The following is a 16058-nucleotide window of genomic DNA, read 5'->3' as shown; positions in this document are numbered from 1 at the left end:
TATTAAACATGTTGCAGAAGCCTAATTACTTTTCAAACTTTCATCAGAAGGTCAAATATTTACACGGCGGCATCAGCAGAGAACATCAAACGGCCTCAGATGATCAGCACGTTCGGCTGTGTTATTACTGATAAATCTGCAGTGAGACCTAATGGATGTATGCTGTCTGCACCGCAGCAAGGATGAGTAGAGTGCAGTTTGCAGTTCTCGCATAACCTCAATAAATAAAAGCAGTATTTCAGCCTGTGCCAGAATCATTCTGTGGTTTCTTTTTGCTTTCTCGGTCCTCACGGCTTAGGAGTAGTAATTTGAGCTGTGTAAGATGAGGACGGACGGCAATGACACAACCACCCAAAATTCTCACTCTCCGTTTTATTTCTTAAGACGTCACATTGTGTAGCTAACCTCTGGCTTTTTGGCGGGATAGGGAAGAATAATCTAAGGTTATCCAACTACAGTGTATTGTTTTTCTTTTGATGGCAAAAGTTGGATGCCGGAACAGAAATCAGAAATCGGAGGTTGATGCTTAAAGCATTTGATGGGGTAGGGGTCAGGGACAGTCAATGTTCTTCCACACCAAACTTACCTAAGCACACTTTGTCTTGAGTAACGTTCATGCATACAAAGAAAAATGACTCGTTTCTTTCGGAGGCGTTTTCCAGAAAATTTGCAACCATGCTGCATGCATGTTTGCTGCATGCACGCTGCTCTTTCTGGTGCGGGCACCTCTGCCACTTGTGGGCAGTATAATACCGACATGCAAAGATACATGAAGGTCAGTAAGCTGCAGTTACATTAGTCATTCTTCACAGAGGATAAAGAATATATACTTGTGAGTATGTACTCTATGTTTGCATGTGTTGCACCACCATTAGTGTGCAAATATCCGTTGCTTTAAGGGTTCTAATACCACGACACCGATGCAGTTTATTAGCCTGTATTGGTTTGTTAGTATTAAGATAAACATTTTTTTTTTCTCGTTGGTACACATGAATGTTCTTTAACGTTTGTGTCAATTTTTTAAAACAATGTTTTTGCAGCAAATTTCCATTTTTTAAATGACTTATAATTCCCTAAAAAGGTTTGTGTACGACATATGAGATCTTCGGTGTTGGAGAAAAAAAATATGAAAAAGGAATGACATTCAAACTTCTAAACTCCTCACCAATGTGAGTTTACAGCAAGAAAAGCAAACGCTTCTCTTTTGGGAGAGGTTGAACAGACTGTTGGTGCAAGATTCATTTTAAAACTCACCCTCTACTGATTAATAATAAATAAGGTTTATTATAGTGGACCATCTGAGCGTATCCCGCTGCTATTAAAAAATCCATACTGAAGCACTGACAGTAGGCACCGCATCTCCAGCTTCGCCACAATCCTCTTCACCTAACATGTGAAAGACGGCAGGCATGCGCTGTCACAGCATCATAAATTGATCGCCTTTTGGCACAACACCGCACTACCTTCACATCCCTGCATTCAGCAACTGTCAATTTGCAGCTGCAAATGGCTGTGACACAATTCATCTAATCCTGGCCCACTGCCCCCCCAACACGATGGTGTCACGGCAGCTCGCCACCAACGAGCTTTTACAGCCATTTAAAATGTTAACCTCCAGTGGGCGTCGATGAAACAAATCAGAATACAAAACAAGCCGTGTGTTTGCTGATGGACACAGACTGAATTGATTTGTTTTATGGAGTAAACGTATCTTTGTGTCTGTTGGATTTATTTCCCAACAGCAGGGTTGGCTCTCCACCAGTTTTGAATGCAATTTTATAAAGACCGGGTCAAAATTGAAAGGAGTCAAACTAAAGGAATTACAGTGCTTGTCTGCGTTACCGTAAACATCGTATAATCTTTTGCCGTGCATATAGCGCAGATACAAATCCAAGCCTTTTATTGCTGCTACTAAAACTTTCAGAGGTGGCCATTTCATCAATCCGGACGCAAGTCCATTTTGCTGACAAATGGCAGAAACACAACTCGTTTGTCTCGTGAGTGTGCGTGTGTGTGTGTGTGTGTGTGTGTGTGTGTGTGTGTGTGTGTGTGTGTGTGTGTGTGTGTGTGTTCGCGGGGCTGAATACATGCAGGATTGATTCCATTAACTAGATATGGAAGCGCCTTGTGCTTCCTGTACATTAGGTGGCGGTATGCAAACAGCTGTAATTTGCCAATGAACCAAGAGGGAAGAAGAAGCAGATGAGGACAAAAGTGCAAGTGCAATCCACGTCTTTACAAATCATTGTTTCATGGAAAATGAACCACAAAAATGTGAAGTGATGACCCCAGTTTTGGTTGCATAATTGTTTTCTGATTTATATTTACTGTCATGCTTACTCCGCACTTTGGTTTGGTATAGTTTTGACAAAGTTGTCATCGTGAACGCACAAATGCCTACAAGTCAAAGTGTTTCGTATTAATTCACATTTCATTTGCCTTTCTTTGAACGTAAGCTTTACCTATTGGACCTAAACGTTTATGTTAATCTGATATTACCTCTTTATCCTCACAAGGGACGCGGGGCATGCTGGAGCCTATCCCAGCTGTCTTCATGCAGTAGGCAGGGAACACCCTGAACCGGTTGCCAGCCAATCACAGGGCACACAGAAACAAACAACGATCCGCACTCACACTCACACCAAGAGACAATTTATGATGTTCAATCAGCCTGCCATGCATGTTTTTGGAATGTGGGCGTAAACCGGAGTACCCGGAGAAAACCCACGCAGGCACAGGGAGTGAGGTCGATGTGACCACTGGACCGCTGGGCTGCCCTGCTCTGAAACATTTCACAAAAATCATTCGCATTATATTTTTAGTAGTTCTCCCTGCATATAGGTTTCAAAATGTTCATTGAAATTGCAATATTTTTATGTCCATAAGTAAATCTTTTATGTTAATTCCTTAAAAGTGTGCAAATATTTTATGTTTACAAACAAAAATATTTTATTTAAAACTATTATATATATTATATAATATATACAAAACAGGCTTTTTCCTGTATGCGGATGATTCCTATGCATGATGATTAACATTGTCATTACTAGTGTATTGATCACACCTAAAGCCGACTGCATAGGATCAATTGCCGTACAGTGCGCCTGTCAACCACGTGATTGACAGACGGTCTCCCCAGGGTGTAGTCTGCCTGTTGCCTCAAGTCAACTGGAATAGTCACCAACCCCCCACAGCGATGCTGAACAGGAGAAGCCGAAATGAAAATGGACAGCTGGATGGATAGTGATAAATAGCAGACGGTTTCCCCCTCCATATTTCTTGACTCATACATGTGTTCATTCAGGACAAAAAATGTGCTGATGTTCATCATCAATACCCAATCTCCTGCTGACCACGTTTGTTTGGGATGAGTGAAGGTCCATTTTAGCTGTGATAATGTCATCACAAGGCACACGAATGATTATGTGGGGTCCAACGCAGGGACGACATGACTCATTCTGCTGCATGACTGGATTGAAGAAGCCCTGACCTGTCTATAGAAATGCAAATGATTCATCGTCAAAAAAAGACAGTGTTGTTATCAGGACTAGTTGGAATAGTACAGTTCACAATATTCTCTATCAAACCCTACATTTCTGTTTTGTCCTGCCCGTCAACGGATTAAGCATATTTACATGAGTCAATATGGGATGTTGTCGGGTATAACCCTTTGTGTTTTTTTTTGACCGAGTCCACGTGAGAGATGCATTTGTTTTACCACTTGAGTGAAAAGAAAAATCCACATTGTGTATACTCTGTAATCCATGGAGGTGGGTGGCACAAGCAGGCAACATATGCCGAAAAGGAGAAAATGCGGTCCATGGTTGAGGGTGCTATAGTACGTTATAGCGTCTGGAGAAGTTAAAGTAGGTCACTAGTTGTGCAAGGAGGAAGATGAGCTCCACTGCTGCTCTCCGCATGGAAGCAGACTGCGTTGAGTGTACACAATGTTTAATCCCTTTGTTCTGTTTGCACAACAGCGTTCGCTGTACATGGGATGTACGTGACCTGAATGCTTCATTTGCACCCCACAACTCAATATGCATCTTAAAGCCACTGCGGTAAGAACTAAAACAAAAAAAAAATGCTGGGTTGCTTTTACTGAGATCTTTAAATTGTGGGTCTATAAAAGAAACAATTAGTTCTGTAAAATAGTATTTCTTTGTTATGAAATGTGGTGTGTTGTCCATTTGTGAATGTGAAGGGTTGTTCGTCTATTTGTGCCCTGTGATTGGCTGACGAGCAGTTGAGGTGGTACCCCACCTACCATCAGAAGACGGGTGGGATTTGCTCCCGCATGCCTGCGACCCTAGTGAGGATAAGATATTCAAAAAAATGGATGGATGGATTTTTCATGACAATCATAAGATGTTCGGGAACTACTCCAATGTGAATAGATCAATTCTGAAAAATAAGGTGGCATTGGTGCATCCGCGATTTGGAATCTTCAATGAACCTCGCATGCATTTTTGGATTGTGGAAGAAAACTCACCAAAAATGTTGGAAACAAAATGCAGTTTCCACATAGCATTGCCAGGGCACAGTTTGGAACCCAGAACCTCAGAACTGTGGGGCAGATGTGCTAACCACTGATACACCATGCTTACCAAGCCATGAAATATTGGCCCAAAAAGAGATCAAACTGGATAGCAATGCCTTTCAAATCAGAATAATGTCCCGTATCTCAAGACATAACAGAACAATACATCCATCTCCTAATACTGATGACATGCATTTTTCTGCTTCCGCCAGCATGGACAATGTAAAGTATATTCAACCCAAATGTGAGATCTATTAATTGGCTCTTCTTTGGAGCATATGCGCCATTGTGCAGGGTAGGCATGGAGCTGCTAATTGACAGATTTAGGTGACTATCTTCAAAAAGGCTCCGGTGAACATAATTAAAGCAGCAATCTGAGCAGCTGTAACATGACACGCATATGATACGTGAACCTTATAATCAATCACTGATCCATGCGGCTTTGCACTGAGCTGTACAGACTGCAGCGGATACTGGAGGTAATAGTGTTTCATGACCGTACGGTACAGTAACATCACGGTCAGTTTCCTGTGAATACATTTGGACCGTCTTTCTGCATGGCTAAACTGATTTCTAATGCATGCCTGTGGCCAGTGGGGTGGGTGTCACCGGCACTGCTCTTGACTGCTTCATCTCACCAAGCAAGGCAATGACTCACCACAGGCAACTTCAGACATGAGACATAAGACGACGCTCTTTGTCTCATCCTTGTCATTTGGAAGATGTCGGTGTTGCTGGATCAAAGTGAGGCATACTGCAAGAGGTGGCAAGTGGTCTTTTAGGGCCCTTAATCAAGCCATGGGTGGCATTTCAATTGAGTGACTAGAGGATCTCTCTCTGCTGAGCAAGAGGTTCCTGTCACCGCCTCGCATTGTAGTAAATAAACACAACCAGATATAGATTCATTGTGCGAATGAAGGTAGATAAGCACTCAGGTTGATCCTATTGTGTGCCCCCCCCGCCCCCAAAAAAAAGAGCCCAGTGAGAGGCAGCAGAGACATCATAAGAGTAGGAACCATTTCGGACAGATAAGACTTTCTTTTCACATCTGGCAGAAAAGGGCTTCACGGCTTTCTCTCTATCTTCCTGGCATCCATTAATCCACAGGTGTCAAACTCAAAGCCAGCGGGCCAGATTTGGTCCACCACATCATTTGACATGGCTCTCGAAAGCAGATCAAACATGTCAACTTCCATGATCCTTTCTAAAATATCTACCAAAATTATAAATTCTCATATGTAAGAAATCAGAGATATTCTAAGCATTTTCTTGTTACCAAACCCCTCATGATAGCAAATTAAAACATACCTGAATCAACAGTTTTTCTTGACTACTTTATCTGGTTTTAGCCATAAACGGCCCTCCTAGTGAAACAGTAACTAAAATGTGGCCCACGAGTAAAATGAGTTTGACACACCTGCGTTAAACAGTTCAACAGAGAAGATAAGTTTTTTTTTAAAGAACTCGGAGCTAACCTCCCCCCCCATATGAATGTATGATATTCTATGTTTTAAAAAAAAGGATAAGGAAAAAAGGATTAAGAGTTACCACATCCATCTCATCCTCTTGAAATCAAATGGTGCAACGGTGCGCCGAGGCAAATATGGCATTGCATTATTGTTGCACATAAGAAATAATAGTAACAACAACAACAACCACCTGGACGGTCTAACAAATGCAAGAGCATTATGTGACAAATGCCACCGGCAAATCGATCCAAAGCCTCACTTTCTTCTTTTCTCCAGGTATAATGAGACATCCGTGACATGCTCCTCAAATGACTCACATCGGACAGCCCAATTGTGTTGTGCGTCATGCGACGCGTCAGAAGTCGCCAAGCGTGCACTATTCATCTATGTTGGGAATCAATACGCACTCTCCCTTGTGAGAGTCCCAATGAATCACGCTAATCAACAGAATGTGTACAACATTGTTAATCGATGGCAAAACCTGACGAGCTCTTTAAGAAGGCTGAAAAACTGATTCAGCACGAAGGAAAAGAAGTTGCACCGTAGCGCAGGTCTGCTTAGAAGTACAGTGGTTCAAGGATCCAAACTGATGCGCTCTCTCTCTCTCTCTCTCTCTCTCTCTCTCTCTCTCTCTCTCTCACACACATTAACAAGGGTCATGAAAAAAATGGGGGGAAAAAACATCTTCAGTGTAATTCTTGCGTGCAACTCTAGTGTTGGATATGATTCCATTTTTTCCCCTGTAACAGTGTAAAACGTTGCCTAAAAGGCATGTGCAGGGCACAAAATTAAAAAATAAATAAATAAATGGCCATTACAATGTGAGCGACGTACCATGGCATCCCATCCGACAGTGACGCCGCTTTAATCTTTCAGCTGGTTGGATGCATTAAATGGTGAAGTGTGCCTCTGAGCTTGGGTTCAAAAATTGGATATGATTCATTTTAGGCCACGGCAAGCTCACTGCCTCTCCAAGCACGAAGAATTGATGTTTCATTACTGCTGACCTGATGCCTCATCTTTAGGGAGACAAACGAGGCTGTTGCACCACTTGCACTTGTGGAGCATCTTTAATTGTTGCTATATGAAGGTGTGACCTCATTTGTTATTAACAGCTTTCCCTACTCTCTGCCGAAGCGGTGAAAGAAGTACCGAGGTAGAAAATGATTTTGTTTTTTTCTCAGTTGAAAGATTTGTCGAGACTTGCAGACACCGGAGTACCCTCAAGTGTGGCTGTGGATTGACTGTCACCCTCGTAAACACCTTTCTTTATCTCTTCACGCCTCAACACTATTGACTTAAAAAAAATTGGGTTTATTTAACACTGACAACAGTAAAAACATTGCACTCAGACACAATTGTTGTTTCAAAATGAATCTTAGGGTGAGCAAACACAGTTATGAAACAAACTGGACACTTTATTAGGTACACCTTCAAGTCGACTCTCATCCATCCATCCATTTTCCGGTCCGCTTTATCCTCACAAGGGTCGCGGGGCGAAGCTAGAGCCTATTCCAGCAGTCTTTGGGCAACCCTCAACCGGTTGCCAGCCAATTGCAGGGCACACAGAACAACCATTCATGCTCACACTCACACCTGCTCATGCTCACACTCACAATTTGGAGTGTTCAATCAGCCTGCCACACGTGTTTTTGGAATGTGGGAGGAAGCGCGAGTACCCGGAAAAAAACCCACGCAGGCACGGGGAGAACATGCAAACTCCACACAAAGAGGTCGGAGCCGGAATTGAACCCTGCTTCTCTGCACTGTGAGCCCGATGGGCGAACCAGTCGATCACCTGGCTGCCCCCACTCTCATCCATTAGAAGTAATCTGCTTTTATGTTGAAAATCAGACTGAAATGCCAACCCACTGCAGTACAAATATTGTTTACCCTGTCAGAACGAATAATAATTCGTCGAGCTCTTGTATTGGATTTTATTAGCATTTTACCCATGAATGCATCGGAGCAGAACAATGCCCTTTAATTTCGGTTCAACAAATGCAATGAGAAGATTTTACATGGATATGGTTTTCTGTAGCGATGATTAACGGTATGTAGAGCAGCTCTTGGAAATGTAGGACTCAACAACTTGAATGGGATGAAAAAAAAACATGATCCCAATCAGCTTGATCAGCAAGTATTCTGTTTCCCTGCTGTTTTTTCCCCCTTGATTATTATTTTAAAAAATGGAAGCAGTGGAAAAAAGAGGATGAAGCAAGTATAACCATGGCAACCACATGAAAGAGAAACAGGCTGTGGGGTTGCAGTTGGGCTGCTATTAGGCCAACTCATTAAAGAGGAGGTCAAATCCCCAAATTGTCTTGACGCTAATATGTTCTACGCACTTCCATTAGTCTAAACACGCCTTTGTAATGAATATCAATATTGCATATATATTTATACACTGTATATATACATATACATACCGTATTGGCCCGAATATAAGACGGTTGTTTTAAGACAAGACAAATTGTTTTAAGATAAGACAGTGTTTTTTGCATTGAAACAAGACTGAAAAAGTGGGGCTTGTCTTATATTCGGGGTCTAGACATTATACCCATTCACGACGCTAGATAGCGCCAGACTTCATTGAAGCATATGCTGAACTCAACTCCCCACGCCAAAGTGAACCCCTGTCACGAAGAATAAAAATAAAAATAGCAGAAGCACGAAGAAGAAAAATAAAAAAGAGCGGTAAGAAAGAAAAGAGAAGAAAATAATAGAAGAGATAACAGAAAATGGAGAAACGTAGCGACAATCTGGAGAAAAATGGGTCGAAGATCGGCCAGGTTAACCGGCAGCTGAGGAGAAGTTATGATGTAATTTACATTTCAAAAACCAGAAGCCATTGCACTTCAGTTTACATTATTTAAATGTTCAGATATTAAGATTTGAATGAGGCAAAATAACAGGCTTTTTTCTCTCAAATATACAGTATTGTTATAATTATTTGTTTCACGTGTACTGTAATTATGTTCTGTATAAAAATGTATTTGGTGTTCAAAGTCTTTTTTCAAACTTGAGTCTTGAAAAAGCGGGGGTCGTCTTATAATCAGGGCCGTCTTAATTTTGGGCCAATACGGTATATATATATTTATATATATATACACACACACACTGTATATACAGTATATATATGCCTGTCCAATTATTTTTTATACTGTATTTTGGTCTTGCTCTGAGTCAGCTGATGAAAATCCCTACTTCATAACAGCAGATAGCGTTCCATTTATGTTGCACTATTTTTAATCTTCCTAATAAAATGGATTTCTAAGTATCTGGCACGCTCATTTTTTTAATCACAATCCGCCATCAAGCTGAAAAGTGCTTTTTTTTTGGTAAGTCAACAGAAACAAACTTCATCAAGTGCCTCTTCCAAAAGCTGACTTTGGAGTCAAATGCAATTACGCAGATAGATTGGAGTCAAAAGTGGGAGCATCTTGATGAATACTCATCCTGAAAAGACTTTGCCACTCATACGCTCTTCATCGAAGACAAGAGAAGTGTGATGGAAAAGACCGAGCAGGAAAATAAGGTGATATTAGACTGCATCTTGAATTATGAATGCCGCCCATAATGGGAGTGTGACTGGAAAATGAAAAATGGAGAAGGATCCAATTAGGCAGAACCCTGAGGAGGAAGCGTTTAGACGTAACAGTGGATCAGATGAAGGCCTCGGGACTTCATTGACTCTGAAGTTGCAATGCAATTTTCATGTTTTGCCAGTTTGTTTCTGATCCGTACTTCACCTGGTCTTGTGCTGCATCAGAGACGAGTGAGGAGTTGAAAACAATCAGAGCATCTATTGGAATATGCTCTGACTATGGCTTTGATGGTTGTCCAAATTCTCGCCAAAGCCTTAAGGTCTATAGATATTTGCATTTGTCTATCATATGCTTTAGCTCAACTTAGAGTGGCCTTTCAAGAACATTTCAGACTTCCCAGTTTTCTGCATTGCAGCGTCATTGTTTTGCCCTTGACGTTTGAATCAAGTGGTCTCCAGGTGGTGCCTAAAGGCACTGACACAAACCCATCGTGGATCGGTGTGTCGTTAAGGGAAAAAGCCAGTAACATTGGTGGAAATCCAACACAATTGTGACGCAAGCCATTCGGATAAAGTGTCGTCTTCACGGGAAACAAATAAATAAAGTAAACCTACTCGTCAATTAGTAGAAGTGTTGACACTTTTACTGGTCAACGAGTGCGCTACAACACAGGTGTCAAATTCAAGGCCCCGGGGCCAGATCTGGCCCGCCACCTCATTTTATGTGGTCCGCGAAACCAAATCCAACACATCAACTTTGATGATGCTTGCTAAAATCTGAACCAAAATTTCAAACTCTCCTATGTAATAAGTAGGAGAGTTATTGTAAGCGTTTTCTTTTTACCAAACCCTCATTCCAGTCATTCAAATTAATCGTTGAGCATTATTCTTTTTTGGTTCATGTCATCACGGCCCTCCAAGGGAAAAGGTAACTACAATGTGGCCCGTGACAAAAATGAGTCTGACATCCTTGTGCTACAATATACTACGATAAAGTAGCGATGATGAATCATTTCAACAAATGAGTGAACAACAGCGGTTTAAATGTATATACTGAGTACTGACTTTGTTCATCAGAGCCTGTAGTACCTGCTATACCCATGAAAAACGCATCAAGTGGAATGAGCAGAGCCACACGACGCAATTTCAATGACGGGTTCTTTTGTTCTCTTCGACTAAAGATATTTTTCTCCACTGCCAACCCGTTTATCTGTTCTGCTCCAGCATCTCTTCTGTTGGCTCAACAACATAACCATCAACCGTGACGCCAGAGAATGAAGAATATAAAAAATGAAACATGCCAAGTACTCGATTAAAAATCCTGCTAGGATTCAATTGCTTTGTAGTGTGTAGCGATACTGCTGGAGATTTGCCTGCATTTTATCAATGCTGGCAGGGACAAAAGGGGATTTACTGATATTATTAAAACATGTCAATGTAAAACATTGCTTCGGTAAATCTTTTGGCGCAGGTCACATTTTAGCCTAAGTGCATCAAATCAAAACTGCCCGAGTGTGTACTCCAGCGGAGACAACGTCAACGTCAGAAAACTAAAAGTCAACATCCGAGTCGAAGATGTAATCAGTTCACCTTGCCTAAGTACAGAACAAAGAATGTTTCTAGAAAGAATTAGTGATATTGATGAGAGACATGCCTAAGTGTCTAGTGTGTCAGTTTGTGGGTGGTTATTATCGTTTGTGGACAGACAGTCTCCCCTTGAGATGTGAGTCATGTCTTTGAAAACCTATTATTATCTTCTTGCGCCCAGGGTGGGATTTACACATAAGCGGCGGTGGATGTTTGGCTGTTAAGAAAAAAAAAAGGTTACCCTTGGATATTTTCTTTCCAGTTTAACAAATTGTGATTGTTGTCCTTGCTGAATGAACATATTCCAAGTAGGTTCTGGCCTCAATTCACTTCAAATAATTAAAAATCAGGAAAATAGCAAAACAACCTTCAAGCAAGGTAGCTTGTCAAACATGAACGTGCAGCCAGATTGGCTTGACCCTTCCCTAGAGCGACACAGATGCTACATGATTTGGAACTTTAGCTGAGGCCCCTTTCTTGGCTTGAATATGCAACCCATCTATCTATTCATACACCGAGAAGGCAAATCATACAATTTCAAGACATTCTTCACAAAGGGGAAGATTTAGGACAACGCTCTCAGTAGAGTGTATACTTTATGAGACCGTGGTTGAGAAATGGAGTAAGACTTTGTTGAGTCGTGTATTTATTAATTGTACAGAGATGAAAAAAAAAACCTGACCACTGCTCTCCAATGTATATCCTTCGACTGCCAATATCACTAATATCCTGCCAGAATGGTGGCGTAAACAAATGCACACGGGGATCAGCCACACGACATCTGGAATTTAATTGGCCGAGAATCAAGTTGGCTGCGTTCACTCCCACAATGGCGCAAACACCCATTTCTAATTGTGCCAGTCTACAAGAATACTGAAAGAAATAAAATTCCACCCACGCACACAGTTAGACTCCATTTTGTGCTAGACTTGGGCTGGACATGAAACTAGTGCCCTAAATCTCCACAGTTTAATGCAACATCGGTTTTTGCAAATTTTTTCAGAAATTATCTTCAAACATGTATAATGCATTTAGAAACAAAACTGTGATTTCACTTTACGGGGTCTTCAGCGCCGTCGTCCCATCATTCAACGCCAGTGTTGCTTTTACAGAAGCAAAAGGGACAACAGTCTCTCCATTCTGGCAAGCAACGTCTGGCATCATTTTACATCTCCACCTTCAGATCAGTTCTGAAATTGTCCACAATATGTTTGTGGTGCTTATTTAAGATTTCATACAGACATGCTGGTGTGGGCCTGGTATAGGACACACACACACACACACATTCACACACTTGCTGGCCTCTCTTATTGACTTGTCAGCTGACTAGCCATCCTGTAGCTCTCCATCCTGGCTTGCGTTAACAGCTTGTCACAGCAAGATGACACACGTCCTCCAACACTCTCGCAAAACCATGCATCCTCCCACTCAGCAACGCACGTATACACACTTTTGCATATGAGGAGCTGTACAAGATAAGATCAACGAGGAGTGAGGTGAATGCAATTTGCACTCATCTAGAGCATAACGCTAATTATTGTAAGTTTGACCTTTTCCAGAGCCAAAAGTAAACAGGCAGGTGTGTTACAAAGCTAAGTCAAGTGTATTTGGTGCAAAAGAACATTTGAAGATACAAGCCAGTTTTGATTGCTGTCTAGTGTGATAACGATGTGATTGTATTCTGCAGAAATGTGTAAATAAACTGCTTACATCGAGATGTTTTGAATATGTTGATTACCCAATAGACGAGTGATGGGTAAAGTATGGTCCAAGGACTACATATGGCCCGGGCCTTTCTTTATTTAAGCCCACGGATCATTTACTTCAACGAGTCGTGTAAGTTTGCTGCATTTTTTCGTTTTACGGAATATGTATTCATTAATTTTCATGTATATTTTAAATTGTTTATCTTACTGAGTAACTGGTTAATTGATTTACTGCACACAGTAATGAAAACATTTTCGTAAAATAAAAAAATACATGCATATACATCATAATTAATTTTTTTGTCACATTGCAAATAATACATTTAACTAATGAGAGAAATTGATTTGACTATATTGATATTCAACTATGTAATTTGATCATTTTGACGGTTTTTCACCAAAATGTTTGAATAAAAATGTATTTATTTATGTATTCATTTGAATTTATGTTTTGATTTCATGACCTCATTAAATAATTGTTGAAATGATTTACTGGAAATAAAACAAAAAAATGTATCAAACTTTATTTAAGTCGAATTTAAAATTACGTTTGAATATACCACATTTGATATATTCTTTTAAAGAATTTGTTTGTGATTTATAATCAATATAATTATGAATCGTAACATTGTGAAATAAGAGTCATTCTTTTTCATTAAAAGAAAAAAAAACATCCTTTTTCCATGCACGCTTAATTTCTATTTCGTTTTATTCTCAAAATAGTTGCCCATCCCCGTGATTGAGCAATAGAGAAGGGGCAAATGATTAGAGCCATCAGTCAGTATGAGAGTATAATGTGGGCGCAAAATGAGTAAGACTGACACTGTCAATCAAAACCGAGCATCATTACCTTTGCAAGGACACATTTACACCAATAACATCGTCATTAGAGTGAACATGTATACCCAATGTCGTGACGAGCAAGTGTTGCGTTGCCCGCCAAATGATCATCGGGATACATTGTACCTAATTGTTGGATCAGAAACCCGAGGCTTGCCTAAAAGCAGCAGCTTGACTTCTCTGGCCGCCTTCTCTCCGTCTTCTCGGAGGTTCTTGTCGATCATTTTGGACCTCTCCGCGGCCGCCTTGTCCTCGGCACTCACCGTGCAGCCCATGGCTCCAAGACAGGGCAGCGCCAAACCTTTCGCCCGGCAAAAAGGCTCTCTAAAGAAACAAAAACCAGCAGAATGCTATTACAAATATTTGAGGGGGAGAAAAATCCAATGGGGGGAAAAAAGTCAATGTCCGGATAAATGGGAGCCTAAATGGTTCCGGATCATGTGTGTTGGCTGTTACCGGTGGTCCATTTCCAAACAATCAGAACTGCGCGTGCTGCTCGCCTCCACCAAGCAGCTGAAATGTTCTCCCCTGAGTCCAGATCGCCGCTGCTCCCATCCCATATGCGACCTGTCTGCTTTTTTGCCTCGCGCTACGGTGGCCAAGAAAGCTCAAAAGTAAGAGCAGAAACGAAAAACAGAAAAGTGAACAGAGAGCTGTGATGGGTAGACTTTAGTGTTCAAATTTGATTTTTTTTAAACGGAAACATCAGCCAGGCACCGTATTCATAGTTGAGGATACAAGATTATAATGTGAAACGGAAGATCAGACAGCCACCTTATTCATAGTTGAGCATATAAGATTTGGATGTTTTCAATTTCTTTATAGACAATTACTCAAATGATCTTTAATTTGAGAGCACTTTTAAAAAATCATTGTTGGCTGTTCGACTGCTTAGCACATCCGCTTCACAGTGCATAGTTTGATTCTGGCTCCGGCCTTCCTGTGTTGAGTTTGCGTGCACTCCCGTGCCATTGTGGGTTTCCTCCGGGTATTCCAGTTTCCTCCCACATTCCAAAAACATGCAACACTATTGCGTGAATGGCTGTTCGTCTAAGTGTGCCCTGTGATTAGCTGGCAACCAGTTCTGGTTGCCACACTTACTGCCCGTAGATTGCCGGGATAGGTTCCAGCGCGCCCCGCGACCCTTGTGAGGATAAGTTTATCAGAAAGTGGATGGATGATTATGGCTATTGCAAAACAATACAAAATTCTTTTGAATCATGTAACATTTAATAAAATGAAAATGTTCATTTAAATATACCCTATTTGAAATTAGCCAATTATTGAACACAGTGGTACTACTACGGTATCACCGATATTTCTTTTATAGCCCTCCAAGTCTCACGATTATGACCAACTGTCAAAGTGTGCATTAAAAAGGAGTTTTAAACCCCAAAAGGTATTTTAATAGTATTGAGCATGCAGCTTCTCGAAAGCAGATATCAGATGTCATGAACAAATTTTACCAATAGATGTCACTATAAAACCAGTAATGATAATAGATTTTTTTTAAATTACATTATTGATTTTTTTTAAATGTGCTGGCACAGACGCAAAAGGTTATTGTAATTGGGGACATTACAGAAAGGCTGTAATCTAAATAGACACGGGTCCCACGCCAAGTAGTCTCAGTTAACCCCCGCACCCCACCCCCAGCATTTTATTTGCTATTATAAAATTTATTTATGAAGCGGTTCGAATAATAAATGGATGGATGAATTATATTCTTAGCCCCTTTATTTATCACTCTTGCCCAACTTCGGCAACAGGAGAAAAAAAAATCCTGCCGCTGTCCTTTAACAAAACAATGTTTTCTCATACATTAAAATAGCTGGAAAATAATTTAACAACCCCTTTTTTTTACTCGATAACAAAATAAACAATTCAACAAATGAATAATAAAAATAAGAAAATTTAAAAGAATCTAACGCAAATTCAGCTGGAATGTTGGAAAAACCATTGTGACAACTATAAAACAAACTCCAACCCCATTAATCCAAAGATGTTTGTGTTCCTATGGAGTCAATATACTTTTATGTTAATAAATGACCAAAAGAGGGTACTGGTGACACAAGTGAAGCGATGGCAGTAGAAAAAGGGAGCAGAGGTAAAATGCATCGCAGCATATTGATACAATAACCAAGTCTCGGTGCTTGTTCATCGTGACTCTTGCGCTCTTTCTTTCTGGAGACTTCCACCCAAATCGATATTTTCATTTTAATTTTTTTTCCCCAAGATGGCGCCCGAGTAGGCAGCCTTCGGCAAGTGCTCTTCAAGATCCTTGCTTTTTTGTTCTTTTTTTTGTGTTTTTGTCTTTTGTTTTGTCACATGTTGTTTGTTGTTTCATCGTGTGGACCTGATATGGACTG

General features: G+C 40.7%; 1 protein-coding gene across 1 annotated transcript in view; it reads right to left on the bottom strand.

Moving 5' to 3' along the window:
- Nucleotides 1-14298, bottom strand: part of LOC127607295 (guanine nucleotide-binding protein G(i) subunit alpha-2) — a 35091-nt gene extending 20793 nt beyond the window's left edge. Inside the window, exons 1-2 of the mRNA XM_052075488.1 lie at nucleotides 14146-14298; nucleotides 13847-14013 (exon numbers count right to left, since the gene is read on the bottom strand). Coding sequence (XP_051931448.1) covers nucleotides 13847-14013; nucleotides 14146-14249 — 271 coding nt within the window. The 5' untranslated portion in view covers nucleotides 14250-14298. The remainder of the gene's footprint in view (nucleotides 1-13846; nucleotides 14014-14145) is intronic.
- Between the last annotated feature and the right edge of the window lie 1760 nt (nucleotides 14299-16058).

Source organism: Hippocampus zosterae, chromosome 9 (assembly GCF_025434085.1).
Source record: "Hippocampus zosterae strain Florida chromosome 9, ASM2543408v3, whole genome shotgun sequence".
Lineage (NCBI taxonomy): Eukaryota > Metazoa > Chordata > Actinopteri > Syngnathiformes > Syngnathidae > Hippocampus > Hippocampus zosterae.
This window is presented reverse-complemented; position numbering and strand designations above follow the sequence as displayed.